Consider the following 19,428-nt stretch of genomic DNA (forward strand, 5'->3'; position numbering starts at 1 on the left):
GAAAATTGGCACAATCAAATAAAACAGTGCCACTGTTTCACAAGTTACACTTCAGCACTGAGTATCAACAATTCTGAACTGCGGTTTCTAGGTATTTATCTACATTTAAAATTAGACCAAATAAAAGGCTTAATGGGAGCCCGGGGTTTCAACCTCTGATCTAGGGACAAGTCAGATATTTGAAGTAGTAATACTGTTTACTGTAAAATAAACATTCCTAATCTTCTGCGTTCTCCTTCTTTGGGTAATAACCTACGATTTCTTTCCTGAATAACCTCAACAGGCAGCACAGAGCATGGTCTCAGCTACAACAAACTACGGACTGGTAGTAAAGGCACTTTCCAAAAGGGAGGGGAACTGAAGAAGAGAAGAAAGGGAGCCACATCCTCCTTTCCATGGGTAAGTGGACTCATTTTTAGCCTAGTTGATAGATGATATATCAACGTAACATAATCACTTATCTTAAGACAAGAAGCTTTTCTAAGAAAAGAGTGTTAGTATACAGTATAATCCAAGTCTATTTTCCAGAATGAGTTATTCTATCAGATTAGGTGAAGAGAAGCCTTAGGTTTAAAAAAAAAAGGCAAATTAATTTCACAGTCTGTTTAGACAAGCAGTTCTGGACAAGGACCCAGAGATGGGTATAAACTACAGAATCTCAGAGACAAACTGGCACCTGCTGAATTTTGATACATGGCTAGTTGGTGCTGTTACGATCCAAGATGGATCACAGCTGTAGACTTGTAGGACTGAGCTTTTAAAGAGACTACATCTTGGTTAAAAAGAGTCCATCATTAGATTTAGTCCTAGAATCACAGAATCACTTAAATTAGATGTTGCTAAAATGCAGCTAAAGTAATAGTTTACAATTCTTTCTATTTAGATACTTATTAGAAAATTAGTAAACTTAAACAACCCTTACAGACCATAACACCATAAGCTAGTTGAATGTTAAGAACAATGAAGTGATGTACACCTCAAAAGATGAGGCACCATTTAAAATTACTCTGTCCTGTTCTTCCTACTGACACCACCAGTTTACTCACTTGTAGCCATGATACCTGGAGGACATGCTGGTATCCCGTGATCAACTGCCCATCTGTAAGCTCCTTCACCAACTAAAAAGCTAGGAGACACAGAAGAGGGAGTTTAAACAAAACCATATAACAAATCCCCCTTTGCTTGCAATTATTTTTCTATTTGGTTTGGTCATTTTTAAATCATAAGCTGTCTATATTTCACAGCACTGTCTGCTATAATTACATTTGGCAACCTTATGTAGTTTCATTAAAAGATTATGCAGCTCTGACATTAAGTTTATTACTGGACAAAACCAAGTGCTATTAAATTTGAAATTCACTACCAAATAGCACCAGCTTCAACTGCAGCTAAAACAGGACAGAGCTGTCTCGAGTCTTGCTCTCTGTAACAACTTGGCAAGATCCTAAAGACCAAAAATATGGGATGGGTAAGGTGAGAATGGTAAGGTATTTCCAGTAAAGTCAGCCAGTGCCAAAGGAATACCAAGAATTATTTTGAGAAGTGCAACACAAGCTAAAAACTAACCTCATTTAGAAGGATTAAGCTCTATTTCATGGAGTTTTATCAAGCACTTGCAAATGAGACTAGCCCACTAAATTTTAAATACACTTGTAAAAAAACTCTAGCCATCTGAGAAGCTGTTTTCTAGTCAGTACTGAACACTTTACCATAGTGAGACAGTACACACTGCTGTGACAACAAACGAGCAAAAAATATACACACATGGAACTTTTAGGGATAGAAGAAAAAGCAAACCTCAATTATCTATGATGTTTCCCCTCAAAGAAATTAATCTTATTGCCTGAAAAAGAGTATGTAGTAGCCAGAAACAAGACACTTTCATAAAGCTGCTGTGCAACACAATAGAGGACAACTACTTCCAATCTTATTTCAAAAATGGACGATGAAGTTAAGAACAACACAACTGCCTAAGGGACACAAGAAGCAAGGACTAAGAATTTTCAGCAAATTGGAAAAAGTTGTACAGAAATACCAGAGTTATGAACATGAGTCTAAAGAAGTTATTCCAGCTACAAAGTAGTCCCTAGGGCCATGCAGTTCTTCTCAGTTTCTGAGAACACTATTGATACAGCAAATTGGTTGGCATTACTGCTGCTCAAGTTTTCTTGACAGTGCTACAGCCAACACCTGCAGCTTTCATTATGTAGTACTTTGTGGTATTTTCTATCTTCTATATGATTTAAACAATCCAAGAGGTGTGCCCAGTCTTTCTTTACAAAAGTCTCAAAAAAAGGCTGATCTAAATGAGAATTTGAATTGTTAAGTGCTTATTTCTTACCATTGTTAGTGCAGCTCCAGGTAAGAATTGTTCACGTTGCAAGATACTGTAGGATAAGTTATTGGGTACTTTGGGAGAGCTCAAGCATCTACTATTAGGTAAGTTAGTGCTCAAGAAACAACCTGGCACTGACACGTAGCATAAAAAACTTTCAATTTTAACATAAAAAAGAGATGCAAACTGCAGCCAAACCTTATTTAGCAATATTCTTCATTGTCTAAAAGAAGGTGGTTTTGGTCTTTATCAAACAACACATTTTTGGGAAGTATATAAGCACTTCCTTTTCAATAAAGCAATTTACACAGAGAGAAAGGTTAGGTGGGAAAAGCATCAAACAATGCTGGGAGTTTGATATATGGTAATTCAAGCACAGGTCAGTCAGAAACACTGTGTTTTACAAGCAGTTTCACAACTGCCTTTTTAATACTTAAAAACAGAAAATATCACTAGTATTTATGAAGAGTGCAAAAAAGCACCCAAGAGTGTCTCGTAACTTATGTGATGTGACTTTTAGTTTGTTCACATTTCTGTCCTTAATTCCTAGATTCTCTTCCCTCCTGTAAGACTGACACAGTTTTAGTCCCAAAGAGTCATTAAATTAGTTAGAGCAGAAAACTAATTGAGGCTCCATATCACCACAGAGATCATCCACCTTTTTTAAACTGTTCAGTTTGGATCTTTAAAGGACACTGTAATCACAGAAAAGTTAAAATAAACTGTTTACAAGACAAATAGCATCAGGACCTCAGTGCTGTGTTGTCTGTACATAAAAACAAAACTACCACCAAGCTTGATTTATTGGAGGAGAGAGAGGAGGGAATAAAGCCAGTGCACTATAGAAAGCAGTCAAAACCACCCCCAGTTTCAAAAGCCTTTAGGCTAATCCAAAATATGATTTTCCAAAGGGAGGGAAAAACAAAAACATAAACAAAGGATGAATGAGTTTACTCTCTGCTGCTCTGAAAGTTGGGTCTGCACAAACAGGACAAAGAGCTTTCCTGCAAATATATCAGACAGTGTACAGACAGTGTAGTTCTTACAGGCTCAGAACACAGAAGATGAAGACACACTCCCAGCAAGGAGGCGGTGCTCGGATGTGCTTTTCAGTTCCAGGCACACTAGGCCATGTTAATAGAAAATATAAGTAAAGGCCTCTAAAGTGGTCTTTTTAGGCAATTTTCTCCAAGAACATGATCATGCTGGTGCTGAATACTCCAAACAGGGCCATATAATATGGGCTGTAAGGAACTAGGCTGCTCCAAGCTAAACAGAAGTGTCAGAAGCTTTGGTTCATGGTCAAGGTGATCCTGCCTGTAATAAACACACTTGGTAACATTTTACCATAAAATGTAGCAATCACTCTGAAATCAGTGTTACAAAGACGAAATTGTTCTGAAGAAATACAGAACAGAAATAAAACGTGGTGCAAGTCTTCACTCACTCTGGGAGCTTTCTCCGTTACACACTGCCCTACAAGTTACACAATGTTTGTATCCTGCACACAATATCGTAAAGCTGTGAAGCGATTATAAATCCCTGTATATATAAATGGGGGGGAAAACCTAACAAGAAATTCTTTCCCATATGGCTTATTATCAGTAAAAGGGATATGAAAAAGAGATGTGGACATGGACTTGATGTCAGTACTACTAAGGAATTCTAAGAAAGGAGACATTTAGGTGTGTTTGTGCTGCCCTGCAAATCTTACCAGCATACCTTTAAGAGCAAACAGAGGTAAATAAGCCTTTTTCCTTAGGTCAAGGTTTCACAGTAAGAAACAGAAAATCTTCAAGCTTATTACGACAAAACGTCTAATCCATTATTCTATGACCAAAGACCTCTTTTAAAGGTTCATCCAGTTTGCAACCGTGCAATTACAACAGTGCTTCCTTTTGTAAAAGTTATACAAGGAACAGGAATATCTTACATGAGATTATGTAATATTTACAAGTTAAGTGTTTTCTGTTCCTGCATCAGAGAAAATCCTGACAACACCAAGCTGAATAAAGTGTGACAGAAAGATGTAAGGAGCTTAGAGGTTTCAACAAATGCACCATGTATTCAGGGTTTCTCTAAACATTTTAAATTCTGATTTGGATAGTGGAATTTTGTGTTTTGAATAACACAACAAGAGATCGATCCAGAAAGACACACTCTACAGAGCAATTTACAGCACACAAGATACATCAGTTCAGACACTTGATCCCTTCTTCCTAATAAGCTTACCATCTCTGAATAACTTAACTCACACTCATTAGAATTTCTTCTAGTGAAAATCAGAAATATACCACTTGGAATTGGTTTTGAACTGCCGCTATAAAAATGTATGCTGTGCCAGGGTAAACAGGCCAAGCAAACTGTCTCCACGTGTTCTTTCATAGTGAAAAAACTCCCTAATGCCACTTCTACTAACCTCACAGCTCCTGAATTTTTCCTGTTTGGTCATGTGCCAAACATTTTTGGCAAAAAACATTAAGCTAGCTTAGATCATGCTATGGAAACAGTCTCTACCATAGGTTTCTTTAACAAGCAGGTTCTTAGGCTAAGCAGTACCTGGAAGATTCCCCAATACACTATGTGCTAACAAGAAAGAAGATGAAAATCGCGTATCTTTACAATTAAAAATCATTTACTAGAATACTGACATCCTGGGAATGCCAAAATATGGCTACTCTCCTATCATTTAACTCTAAGTATTCCCAGCTTGGGCAGGAACATATTTCAGTCCCAAAACAATGTGTCATGCCAAGCCCAGCCAGAAAGGCAAGGCATGAAATCCTCCATACCATCACCTTCAATGTACATGAGCTTTATTATTCTGACCTTGGGATACCCTGTGTGTATAGAAGCACCCACCACAGCAAGCCCAAAGTATAACCCATCATATCCCACTAGTACAGACTGCTTCCAGGGTAAAAAATTCACTTTAATAAAATATTCATTCAAAATCCAGAAGGGGGAAGAAAGGAAATGAAAATATTTATCAGGTACCCCAGGTGCACAGCATTTGCACAATAAACTGCATGTGTTGCCTGCAAAGACAGCTCATCTCTCACCTTGAGATTTGAGCTAGCCTGTCTTTAAAAGCATCTGCTAGCCTTGCATAGCCCCAAAAGATTTAGTCTTGCCCTTGGAGGGCAAGAGGACATAGTTCCTTTTCCACTCAGTATTTTTAAAATAATAGCAGCATAAACTGGGTCATAAAGTCACAGCAAAATGCCCAAGTGCTCTTCCTTACAATAATTCTAGAACACTGATGATACAAGTAAAACAATCCCAAGTGCTTGATCCTGTAGCTGACTTCAGTACTACTTCTGGAACACCAAAAAACCACCTCATTTCACACTCTAATGTACCTCAGCAAAGCCTCATTTTCTCCTGACAACTAAAGAAATTAGTTACTAACAGCTATTGAAATTAAAGTTCCTATTCTTTAGTAAACCTCTCCACAATCACTCTGTTCTTTATAAGAAAAGAGTTTAAAATGCAAAATCTCTCTATTGATGATTTGATTTCAAGGTGGCTTTTTTTGATCTATGAACTTCTTTTGCACATGACAGAACACTGAAATCCTCACTGTTTAAATTGGAATACTATATCGTCCAGCTACACACTACTCAGCTAACTTTACAGAACATGACAGTAAGGAAAGCAAAATTTCTGAATTTAAATATCCATTTTTTAAAACTACATAAATGCTGGTTTAATACTTCTGAAAATACATTAGTTAGCAAAGGGCAGTAAATTCTGCCACAGGTACAATAACTGATGATAGCAGTCAAGTAATATGAATGAATTATTCAATTTCTCCACCTGTCATTTTAAACTGCTAATGAAAATAAGATGGTTTTAAGAGCAATCAACTCTGACACATTTCTTGGATTCTTTCCAAAGTGAGGCAGTAACATTTGACATTATTATGCGTTTAATACTTACCTCTTTCATCTAAATTTTATATCCATGTCAATGAGGGAGTGCTTGTTTTCATTTTTGTTGTAAATATTATTAAATTTATCTTTAAAATAAGAGGAAGTTACTAAACACTGCACATTTCCACAAAGCCACGAAGGCAGTGAAATAGGATCTTTTTCTATACTCATTAAAAACTGTTGCTTTTTTTAAAGCTAGACAGAGGCAAAGGCAGTAGAATTTCCCTCTAATCTTGACGGTTTTTGGGATTTTTCAGAAGGCTACAGTAACAAACCTAAGAATTAAGTATGACAACTGGAAATAATCAGACAGACAGAAACTATGACAAAATGATGTTGCCATCTATATCTAATACTTCCTTGCTCTGAGTGCATAAGACATTTCAAATCAGAAAACAAAGCTTGTCTTCTTTTTAAAGGCTGTATGTAAAACAGCACCAGCCTTCCTGGGTGAGATAAAACCGTCAAATATTGCATATCCATGCAGTAGAGACGAAAGACGGAAGAAAAGTCAAGCAGAACAAAGCAATTACCAAGGTGGAATTCTGCCAGCAGAGAGTTTCCCCTTCTGCCCTTCACACAACAATCTATTTGCAACCGAAACTGGATTCTTGATTCCTAAAAAAGAAAAATTAGCAAAAAATGGGAACAAAACATTAAAATATTTTTCCTCATAGCACTGTAGTGCTCATTTTGGCAGTGGAACTCAGCTTCCTTTAATTTCCAAGGGTTTGTCAAGTCATTAAGAGACACCTTATGTTTCAATGTAGTAGCAAATTTTTCTGTTTTCCCTTCACGTCCTGTTAGTAGTGACAAAGCCTTCTAGTCAACACCTCCCCCACTTTTTTTTTTTAAGAGAAAAACAAACCATGTTGAAATAGGAGGAATGATCTCCTACCACAGAAATCTCATGTAAAATCTATTGTATCTAAGGGTCAAAGATGTTTATAAACATTAATTTTTCTAGGTGGAATTTTCATTTGGATCTATCTGGCCAGACCAGAATTACAGGATTCAGGTTTAGCTGTCTCTCACTCTCTCATTTCCTCCTTCCCCATGGTTGGAAGGATACATTTTGTATCAAACAAGGCTTGAAACACTTAATTTTACTATTTATTTTAGATTTTTATCTACATGAGGAAGCTATTACTACAGTTTTGAAATATTCTAGGATAAAGAACAAAGCTCGAAATCTTGTCAGAAATTCAATAGTAACAGCTAAGGCTGCTCATGAACTTAGAATAAAACCTCAACAATCCCTGTTTGGGACTTTACATCTATATTTGTTTTATACTGAAAACTAAAACAAGACAAAAGAGAGAAACACATTAGTTCTCATATTAAATAAGTCCCATATGCAAATAAATGCCTGAGCACAAAACCAAATAAAAAGCCTAATTTAAATGCTTGTAATATTTCTTAACAACTGAATTTTATTATTAAATTACCATTCTACAAATTCATCTGAGCAAACTCAGTCCCACTGTGAATACTGTGTGGTATCACACAATCGTGCTACGTCAAAGGATTATCAGTGAACTAATAAGACAACATGTTGCACAAAGAAATTAACACAAACCAGCATTTCAGGGAGCAGGAACGCCTCCCCCTTTTTTAAAGGGGCAGAATTTATTTAAACAAGGCAGAATTTACAATGTGTCCCCCATGAAAACAGTAACAAAAAAAACCCCAAAACTGATCTTTGCACTCAAATCAGTAGTTAGCTTCATAATATACAGTTAACATACCACTCAGTGCTCCAACTGCTCCAAAATTCAATGACTTTCCATCCATTATACTGGCATCACATTCTATCTCACCCAGAAGGTTTAGGTTAGATCCCAATCCTGCATTTGTAAAAGGAGAATCCTAAAAATAAGAACAACACACTATAAGGCCACATCCATAACAGACTAGATCAAAACCTCTGTACAACTGATCTGATGACACTGATCTCGGTGCAGCGCATTTTCTTATTTTAGTAGTTTAATCTTCCACAACAAAAACAAGGGCAATTTGAACAGAGCATGTAAAATTACTACAATGGATAGCTTTCACCTCTATAGGGTGTGATATACCTCAAATGTGATAATGCACTAATACAAAATTTAAGATGATCATTTCCATGCAAGCAAAAGCCTTACAAGTGAAAATCTCTCCCTCCCCCAAAGTACACACTTCACTTGGTCCTTAAACCAACAAGTAATATTTAAGTAACATCTTATAATCACTGCACAGACCAGTCTACCTTTGAAACTCCTAAGTATAACACTGCAGCAAAACAGAATTGTCCTTTTTGTGAAGATTCTAACGCCATGACTGCAGCTCCATGAGCAGAAATGAGGAAATAGCATCACTAACAATTCACTTTGTAAAACTTCTATTTGACCATTAGCGTAAGGACTGCGGTCTGGAAGCTTCTTGGCTAAAAACCAATTCTTATTTCATAGAAAGTATGGAACAACATTTTAACAACGTGATAAACCTAACTCCTTTTTTGTTAACGCCTTCTGTGGCTTTTAATAAACCCAAGATTCTCAACGAGTAAGTTCTGCATGCTAGAACTAAACCCCATTTTTACCTTTCCATTTCATCAGAGCATCTCCATGACTTTAAAATCACAAAATTTCAAAGTAGCACAGTTCAGCAGTCGCACTGCCAGCTCAATACAATCCCCTCTTCTAGATGCAAGCACAAAAGGAATACAGGACAAAGAGAGATAATAGCTAAATTAAATTTCAGAGAGAAGCTGCAGGCTTTCAGAGTGTCCTACATTTAAATTACAACAGTGTAACCACCTGATGTGACAAAGAACAATGTTTGTCTAGACCACGTGTGAACATGTACTGTAGAAGTATGACATCTCATTTCACTGATGAGTAATAAAAGCTGAATCAGGAAACAAATTACTGGAAACAACTCAAAGTTCTATCTTACATGTTAAGTGAACTGGTTGGGTTTTGTACATACTAATTTGCAACAAATTCAAAGAAACAAAAGAGAGATAAGCACACAGAAATGAAAAATAAACCTGGTGTCAGCTTTTATTAACTTTCAAATGAGCAAGTAGTGAATAAATTCAAAATCTGTTCTGCAAGATGTTGATTCTTATTTACAGAGATATGTAAAGCATTCTCAGTGTTTGAATCACCAAAATGCTATCTTCCTGAAGAATCATGAATACAAGATCCCTGATTAATACATAATCATGAAACGGGCCTTCATTTTCTGGTATTTCCTTCTGAAGCAGCACAAGATTTTATCCTATTTTATTCCACACTACTTCTTCCAATTCAATGTGTATATTCATTTTGTTATTCATTTCGACAGCTACAGCTCACAGCAAATGAGTAAAGTTGAAAAGATTTTAGGATAATGAAACGTTTACAGCTTAAAGTGCACAAATAACTTTCCATAGAAGGGGGATGGACAGGGGAAAATATGTTTAAAAACAGATGATGGCCTTGAAAAGGGAGAAGGCTCAGAGTAGCCGCTGGCTTAACTGCCTTCATTGCTCCCCAGGCTCTACAAATACGAAGAAAATTAAGTTCATAAAAAAAGGGAGCAGAGAAGTGGTGGAAGGAATTGAAAGAGAACGGTGAAAGGTACTTGGAAGACACAGTAAAACCAGGAATGCTTAGGATGAACAATGCTTGCTCCTAGTGCTGTCCAAGTTCTTCACCCCTGGGTAATCAGAGTGCAAAGACCTGTGAGTCTGGAGACAAATCTCTAATGTTCTGTTCCAAAAACATTCACTCAACACATTATACTCAAAAGAAATAGAAAAGAGGAAAAATGCTGTGCTCCACAGATTTGCCACTGTCACAAAGCAGAGACAGCTGTTATCTTAAGAGTAGATGTCATGGCCAAATAAAGAGAGTAAGAAGGACCCACCAGAGAAGAAGTCCTGATAATACTGTCTAGAATGCTTCTGCACTCAAGACACAAAAGGTTTCTACCATCTGGTAAAGGAAATAATAAAAAGAGGGTAGGGAAAAAGTACAGGATACAGAGTTCAGTTTATTTCTAAGGATCTAGATGTGCTACATGCTTTGGCGTAGCACCTCCACTGGCACAAACTCAAGGATGCACCAAGAGATAACTTACTCAGAGCATCTAAAGACAACAGGAATGTCACTTATTTCCCCCTACAGAATATTTATCAGAATACTACAGAATTTTTGATAAAGAATAACTCCACACCAAATTGCAGATATCTCTTCGGTAGAGTAACTCTCATATTAGGACTCAGAAGGAATCTTACCAGTACAATCAGTCACAACACGAGTAACTTCTCCAGTAAAAAGAAATAAAGACCAACTTCCAAGCATCTGTTCAAAATTTCTGTGGAGTTTCACTTAGCTTTAGAATTAGATTGCATTCAATTAAGAAAACAATCTCAGAATTCCTAAGAGGAAGATGGTTCAACTTCACACATCTGAAAGGCAATCTGAAAACAGCTTTAGAGAAACTGGGTGTGAACCCATGGAATTTTTGATATCTACCTGAGTGTCTGTGAGGTGAGATAAAAGCCTTTGAAACAAGGTAGGCGAAAAGCCTTTATAAAAAAATGGAAACAAGGCATTCACACCTACTTCTATGAATAGGCGAAGGCATGAAATACACCACACAAATACAATCTCTTTTTGAAAACACGAACCTCTGCGAAGTCTGACCAAAAGATTTCAAGAGTCTGATATGCAAGTGGAGGAATATAATGAATGTATGAACATTAAGGTGTATTTTGAAATGAAAATTCAAAACTTTCAAGGAATGCAGAAACATTAAAACAGAAGCAAGAATGCCTCCAAAGAGGGAAGAAACAAACTAACCTAAGTGAAAGTCTCTTCATACCCTCAGACAGAAAAATGCAGCACTGCAAGACCTGACTACCATAAAATGGGGAAGAACCCAACCAAAGCATGTGTCCAGGAAAAGAGAAAAAGGTATCTTCAGGAATACACTTTTATTTAAAACCACAAGCAGCAATCAGCCTTTGTGTTTCTAAGGAAACTGAAAAAGACAAGTAAGCAAACCAAGCCTGAGCTTGGCATGTTAACAGCAAGCCTTGCTACCACAGAAGAGTAAGTAGGAAGAGAGAAAAAACAAACAGCTATTCAATGCATTTTAACAAAATGTAAGTCTTCAATTATGTGAAAAATACTAGGCTTCCTGGCAATTACTCCACAAAGTATCTCTAAAACAAACCATGTAAACCTGTAGCAAAGGAGGCAAGAGCTATAAGATGTGAAAGAAGAGTTTCGTTTCCCCAAGTTACCCATCCTGCAAAACTCTTGAGCTTCTGAGGGTATCATTTTTATTTTTAGAATCCTTTTTACTTCAAAATGTACTATAAATGTTCAGGCAGCAAATACGGGCATCCTGAAGTTTCTAGCTGTGGTCAAAGATGGAATGCTTGAAGGAGTTACCCAACTCTCTAACACTTGTACCTAGGCAAATAGTTAAAATGCTCGGTTTTCAGTGAACACAAAAGAACATCCCATCCATCTTTGATACAGTTTTGGTCATGGCTTATTTGTCACTTCTAAAACAAATTCAAAGTCTACAGGCATTTCTTTTCAAATACTGTAATTTTAAGTTATTTTTCTGTGGGATTTTTGTGACAACAATCAATAGTCTACAAAGATGAGTCCCATCCCTTTCAATTAAACTAGCAAAAATGTTTTTAGAGGACTTTTGTCACAAATTACTGTCGGTCACTCTGCAGCAAAACATCATAGTACTGCTTTTAACTAGAATTAACAACTTCCAGTTCATTATCCATTAAAAGTTCATCTATGGTGACTGCCTTAATACAACAAGGCTGCTTCTGCTTGAAAGAGAAGTCCTTGGGACTAAGACTGTATACTCAATAGTCTTAATTACAAGGAAAAATTAAAAAAACAAACAAAAACAGAAAAAAAAAAACCAAGAAAAAGGTTCTTTCACTGCAAAGTTTTGCTGACAACCACAGAAACACACTGATTGAGTATAACAACAGGTACAAAACATTCTTTGCATTGATCCACAACAACAACATGCAAAATGAACTGAGCAATTTCAATAGCAAGGAGACTGGAACCCAAAATGGGACATCCGCTTCCCCATCAATCATATTAGCTCCCAATTTAAGTGATGCTCATAAAGAACGTTCTATTCAAGTCAGATAAAGAAACAAGTAATCTACACACATATTAATAACAGATTACACTAAACTTAGAAACAACTTGAAATCATCATTTACAGCCACCTTATGTTCCTGTCTCTAGTACCTGATCAGAAGACTTCCTTAAGTGCTCTATAGTCAAAGAAAAGCTTGAAATCACATAATTTTCTCACAGCCAGACATAAATGCAAATCAGCATGTGGTTTTGCTGAAAACAGCACATTTCAAGTGGGTTGTATGGGGTCTCCTCCCCCCCACAAAAAAAACCCTGTTTAATAATTCCATTGTGTTTCAACAAAAATCCAGGCATCGTATGGTGGCTGATAACAAGAGTGCAAAAAGTAACAGTACTGTAATAATGTCTTTGCAGAAGTAAACAGAGTAAATAGTGAGTCTTGTGAAATACCTCGTCCAGACCATTTTATTACTAAAAGCTGATAGAGGTAACATTTCTCTGCAATGACAGCTCTCAAACCAGAAAACATACCTGCCTTAATGACCTTATCAAATACAGCTGATGCTTATGAAGACCAGCACAATTGTTTTAACAGCATTCTTCGTCAGTCTTGTATCTTTGCAAAAGAAATCCACCTTTTCCTCTATTTAACTATTAGCACTATTATTGTATTCACAGAACACCATTTCACTTGAGAGTCACACAGTCCAACATAGAAAGGCTTTTCTTTCTGCACTTAAGAGCCTGAAAAAATAAAACACAGCATACCACAAGCAAATTGTCAGCTTGCTCATAAAAGATCAAGAGCAACTCTTGTGCCTCAACGAGTCTTTGAAGTGATGCCTTTTGGATGAGCTGAAATCCTGTGTAACAGGAGTTGTGTAATTGAGCAGAACAGAGGAAAAAAATTCAACTTTTTGTGAGATTTCCACTAAAAGATATTTGTGCCTTGCAAAGACTACGAATTTTTGGAATACAGCATTAACAGTCTGAGAGAACCGTAAAAGTGATTAAATATTTCAGATAAACTCATAGCAATGTGCCCTACAGAAACCAAAACATCAAGAAGTTACAGTCAGTATACTTTACAATGAAATCTGTTATCATTTAATACAATCTTTCATTGTTCTGTATCTTCATTTGTGTTACAGGGAGACAAGAAAACAAACATAGTTTCACACAGATTTTTGTTATGTACTTGCCAACTTCATAAGCTATAACACTTTACCTTTATGCTAAAGCATAAACAAAAGGGAGTGACAGTTCACTAGAGAGACCATGAACACAAACCTATACTTTTATTCATAAAATCTTGCACTTAGTGAGAAACACTATTCTGGTTGATTTGTTGACTTGCCACGTGGTTTGTTCTCCACAGAGCAACAGAAAAACCACCAGTACTAAACCAGAAGATGCAGCTACAGAAATGGCAGAGATGTCTGGAGGTGGTGCTCAGAACAAGGTTTGAGTAGATACAAACCTTTCCATATTTTGGAAGCTGACAGTCTAACACTTCGGAGTTTCTCATACCAAATCCAAAAAACTGCCACTGCAAACCCCACCATTTTCTGTTTTGAGTATAAATTTGACTTTTCCTCAATGTAACTGCAAAACTAACTAATTTAATCTAAAAGAAGCCCAAATCCCAAACCCAGTATTCCCTGTTCCAGTAACAGACAGAGCCCCAATTAAGAGATTATATAAATCACTTAATGAATAAATGAAACCAAATAATTACATTAATGACTGCAGTACAACCTGAACAAAGTAACATTTTATCTGAAGCACAGGAAAAGGGAAAAAAAAAAGCTTAGTGCAACAGAACACATAAAAAAATGACCTAATACAATTCAGAACCAGAAAGTAGAATGATGGCAGGCATCAGCACAAAAGTAGCAAGGCAGATAAGGAGAAAAAGGGTTCTGATTGGAGTAACTGGAAAAAACTTTCTCATTTCATCTTACAGCCATAACTTGTTCTACAGAAGCTACTTCAGAGTATTTAAATCTACTGAAGTAGAAGAAAAGTCTCTTGGGGATAACAAAAACACATAAAATATTTACCCCAGACACAGCTGCAAAGTGATCTATAACTGTTCAGTTAAGCTTCTCAAAATATGTTTTCCTTTGTAGCTCAGGAGCACAATAAAAATCACAACCCAAAGTAGATTTTTATTTTTGTTTTCCACTGAGGAGAGAGCTGACACACAAACCATTCTTGTGGAGTGAGAGCAGCCTCAGTGAGCTTAGGGAAGTGCATCGTAAATAATTCCATTCGAGAGATACCCGCTGCTTTCTGCGAGCCATACCCTAACGTGTAAGATAACACATGAAAGCATATTTGAACGGCTCAGTGAGACCCACAGGAGTGCTAAAAGCCAAGGCACTTGCCAAGTTAGCAGTGTGACTGAAGCCTTGGCTCCCAGTCAGCATGTCTAACACATACTGAAGTAGGCACTTACTGCCTGCCTTACGCTAACCCCATCGAGTACATTAATGGACACTTTCCCAACATGTGGGTAAGCAAATCCACTGCTAATCCTCTTGGAATACTACCATGAATTCCAAAGGCAGGAAATTATTTTTACAGCACAACACTTACCTTGCCTTCCATTTCTTTTTACTAATAAAGTTGGAGAAGAAGCAGCAATTACTACTTACAGGAGAAGAATACCTGTTTCCATCATTACTGTCATGAGGGATTAGCGGATCTGGGACAATGACCAAACTGCCTCATTTGCATCCCAGAAATGTTTAGCTTTACTCACTCCTACATTATTTCACTGAAGGCAGATGCCATAAAAATCTCATCACTCCAAAAAGATGCTTTTCCAAAAACCTCACAAACAGCTGCTCATCAAGATGCTCTCTCTTAATTAACAAGTACTGTTTTGAAATAAAAGCATTACTTGCCCTATTCATCTGCACAAATTTTGTCATAAAAATCAGAACCAGTAGCATATTTTTTCCCCTAAGAAGCAGAGCCAGAACAGTCTGTCTGTTGCTCAGTAAGTCAGAAATAAAGTTCCTTACAAAGTGTTCAGTAAGTCTTTAATCACTGCATTTATTCTTGAAGGGTAAAGACTATCTGATAAGGCATACCCAAGATGACAACCAAATTGTACAATTAGAAAACTTTTATTCAGTTTGCGTTTTTATAAACCCCTTAAACACATTTACATCAAAATATAGTGGAAAAGCAAAAGATAAAATTAGTGTAGCACAAAACCAAAAATCCACTGAGACTTCCCATTTCATAACTTCCTACAGAAAAGTCTGGCAAGATTCACCCAAGAGATATATTTACTACCAGTCAGAATTCATACCTCTAATTCTATAAGTGCTGCAGTCACTGCATCTGTTGCAAGAGCACCAGCCTGTAGCTTTTCAATTGCCTGTAAAACAGAAATTTTGGTTGATTTTTAGGAAATTCTATTATTCTGTGACTGAGCCCTACATTTTCCTAGTCCTGTATGAAATAAAATCTTCACCAAATTAGTTTAAAATGTAAGAGAGCATAAGAACAAGATGCACTGGAAAAAGTCAGTGTGAATCATATGAGGGCAGATCTGAAGGTATGATTTTACTACTATGACATTGTGACACTGCATTTAGTAGCAGATTTCTGCACAGTCCAATTTACATCAAAATAACTTCTTATACTTGATGTCCTCAAACACCAAATGTTTCAGTCAACAAGTTTCAAATTTTCCTTCCAAGATCCAACAAAAATTTCCAGATCACATACAGCAATTGTCATAAAATTGAAGAGAATTTCACAACCTCATCTAAAAGCCAACACAAATCCAGGAATATAATGCTACCTTCAAATTATATACACACACGACAATGAACTTCTAGAGCCTAATAGTATTTATTAGATCCATACTGAACAAGATCTTACAGTCAAGCTCCCTCAGGGAACCCCAGAAAACAACTATGGCTGCAAGACAAACCTGAAACTGTTTGTTCTTCACAGAAGTTATTTATGTTGGCTACTCAGCTCAAGAGTAGCCACACAGAATCTCAAATTGGCTTGAATTCAACAGTAGATCTCACATAATTAGCTGGAAAATTACTTTCACCAGGGCTAATAAAGTCAGTGTTAAGTTTGGATGATTTGTGAGGCCTCTCATTACAAAATTAGATTGGTATTAGGATTGAGCAACAAACTGTAACACAAAGTGATAATTATCAGAGACCAACTCAGACTCTTCTAAAAATCCTGCCAAGCTCCCAAGCTCCTTCTCCCTGGAGAAAGCAAAAGACATTAAAAATTCTAGAGAGAGGTCTTCCAGCTACTCATTCAACACTTAATAGACAGGACTTGCCAGTTCCAAAGCAAAGTTCTTGGAAGAGATGAAAACATATTAGTTTCAATGGAAATTAAAGTCTTGCCATTTCTCCCTTTCCAGCTTTGATTTTTTTTTGTTGTGTTTTTCCTGTTTCTACCTCCCTTCCTATTAAGAGGGTAAGAGCTATCAAGAAGAAAATAATTCTGGAAACCCCTGCGTTCACAGAGCAACTTGGATGCTAGAGTTTAAATAAACTCCAAAGAGTGGACATGGATGAAATCAAAATACAGACACCATATTTAGCTCCAGAAACCCTGGAGCAGTGCAGGAAGCCGTAGGAATAGTCCTTGTAGGTACCACTGTGACCTTCTCTTGTTCTCCCACTGTTCCTTTGGTGTCTGCTATTTGTCGGCACTGATGAGAATGTTGCTGCATCTCAGGGCCACACACTGTCCTGTCTCTGTATCATGTTAACTGTTTCTGCTCTGTGTTCCCTCATTTCCCTCTATAAACACACAGAGCCCGAGCAGCTCGGTCCAGATGTGTCCATTCCTACAGAAGGGACAATGCTACCAAAGGTGTTTCTTGTGTACCCAGTACAGGCCCATGGAGCTGGTAACACATACCTTCTGGCAGGCTCTTTTGCACACATGCTTGTACTCTTTAGCTTTGGATTCGGAATGATAACCTGCACCTGCAATTGAAGCAAAAGGAAAATCTATTACAGCACCTGGCAAACTACAGCCTGTAGCTCACACAGAGATTTAAGACACAGGCAGATACAGCATTTCTTACTCTGGATTACATTGGCATTTCCTTTTTGTACCAATGATTGACAACTTTATGCATTCCAACACAGACTCAAACAGACCCAGTAAAATACAGGATACAGAGCATATATCCAGAAGCATGCAGGTATATATATCAGCATTAATCTCTTCCTAAAAACACTTTCTAAGAGATTCCAGTTTCACTCATTCTTGGAGGATTTCCAGAGTAGCTTTTTTCTTTACTCTTCATTATTGGGCAAAACTCACAGTTTTAAGTCAAACTCTGATTTTCCTTTTACCACAATTACCATTCTGCTCATTTTCTCACGTTTATTCTACATTATTAGAGCTTGTTACTCCCAATTTAGAACAAGCAGTTCCTTGCAATGAAGATCATACAGATTTTTCACCTTTTTCTTATTTTTAGTCTTTATATCTATCCTGCTGTATTGAACCATTCTGCCCTATTTTGAAGCCACTGCCTCTACTTCCATACCAGAAAAATTTATCAATGCCACCACTCAACTAAATGCAGCATCAGAAAAACAAGAGTGGCACACTTATATTTAAAAATCTACTTCTGTTTTACCAGGTTTTGCACTTAAAAATGTGCTTGTATTTATCTCAACTTCCCTTTGCTGACATGTAGAAATACTCGTTTTGAGAAACTCTAATAAAATGAGCTTTAATACTAGTACCAAAGTGACCCAGTAAAGGACACTACATTGAGCAATTCCATTTGCCCTTAAAATAGAATACCAGGGTCATCAAATATCAACCCAGAATAAATTATTTGAGGTTTGGGTTTGGTTTTTTTTAACCTTAATGATTTTATAAAGCAAGTAACACATTGGCTTTTCAAATATTTTAGGCATCACCAGGCCACTTTCCTATATTTCACCTCATGTTCTCACACAGATGCTCAAAACAAATATACACCCAGATATAAGCATTGTTAACTTCATGATTCATAGTATTTAATAAAGAACCTGTGAGAAAAGAATTTATGAGCAAGACACACATAACACATAATTTTTCTATCAGATCTCAGTAGAGGAGCCCTTCATTACATGCGGAATGAATAAACAGTAACTCACTTAAACAAGAACAAGATCAAAAAAATAGACTTGGAAGAAAAATCTCAAAAGAGTAAAAAGAGTTCTGCAACAAACAGCCCAAGGAGGTTTCAGAAGGTCTCAGCTGGACTGTCCTCACGAACAAGTTAGACAAGAAATCATCACTAATGAAACAACTGTATTTGATCCTTCCAAAGATAAAGAAACAGACTGAAATATCTCCTCCATTTTGTAGGTTTGCCAAGCTTAGCAGACAACTGCAGAATATGACATTTTATAATCACTTAAATTTAGGGGTTTTCTTTGTCAAGGATAAATAACATACCATCCAGAATACCCGAGTAGCTACATTTTGATTAAGAGTTTCCAGTGCAACTTCCAATCAAACTCCCCATTCCCAGATTTGCACACAGAGTTAATGTCACTTTATTAGCACACTAGTAGTCCAAAACCACTATAAAATTTTTGTTGATATCTAGTTTGATATCAAAATATGCATTATTTCCATTCCCACTGTTCTGCTTCCACACCTTACCTGCATGGACAAGCACAAATCCCACTCGTTTCCCTCTTTGGGTTTGCTTTGCTTCGGGCTCTTTGACCACCACTTTTACAGCTGTAACCTGAGATGATTTGGAAGGTAACACTTCTACTGAACTTATCCCCTTCTCCATGATCATACATTAGGATCACCATCTTCTACTGGGAAGGAGCACAATTCCATTCAAATATAAACTCTGGAGAGAAATCATCCTAAAACCAGATCAGATGTATATGTTAGACACTGATTTCAAGAGATGAATTTCACACAAATAACCTCAGAATGAACTTCTGGGAGACAGGTTTGAACCAAGGGGAACACACCTCTCCAAAGGAGGGCTTCCGAGTTCTGCCTC

General features: G+C 36.9%; 1 protein-coding gene across 1 annotated transcript in view; it reads right to left on the bottom strand.

Moving 5' to 3' along the window:
* The window catches only part of TASP1 (taspase 1), a gene marked incomplete at its 5' end in the record, with an annotated part of 79,256 nt that extends 60,044 nt beyond the window's left edge, over positions 1 to 19,212 (bottom strand). Inside the window, 6 exons of the mRNA XM_082302403.1 lie at positions 1,047 to 1,126; positions 6,804 to 6,888; positions 8,019 to 8,139; positions 15,718 to 15,786; positions 17,313 to 17,380; positions 19,068 to 19,212. Coding sequence (XP_082158529.1) covers positions 1,047 to 1,126; positions 6,804 to 6,888; positions 8,019 to 8,139; positions 15,718 to 15,786; positions 17,313 to 17,380; positions 19,068 to 19,212 — 568 coding nt within the window. The remainder of the gene's footprint in view (positions 1 to 1,046; positions 1,127 to 6,803; positions 6,889 to 8,018; positions 8,140 to 15,717; positions 15,787 to 17,312; positions 17,381 to 19,067) is intronic.
* Between the last annotated feature and the right edge of the window lie 216 nt (positions 19,213 to 19,428).

The sequence above is a fragment of the Coloeus monedula genome (genome assembly GCF_965178545.1).
Source record: "Coloeus monedula genome assembly, chromosome: 2".
NCBI classification, from domain to species: Eukaryota; Metazoa; Chordata; class Aves; order Passeriformes; family Corvidae; genus Coloeus; species Coloeus monedula.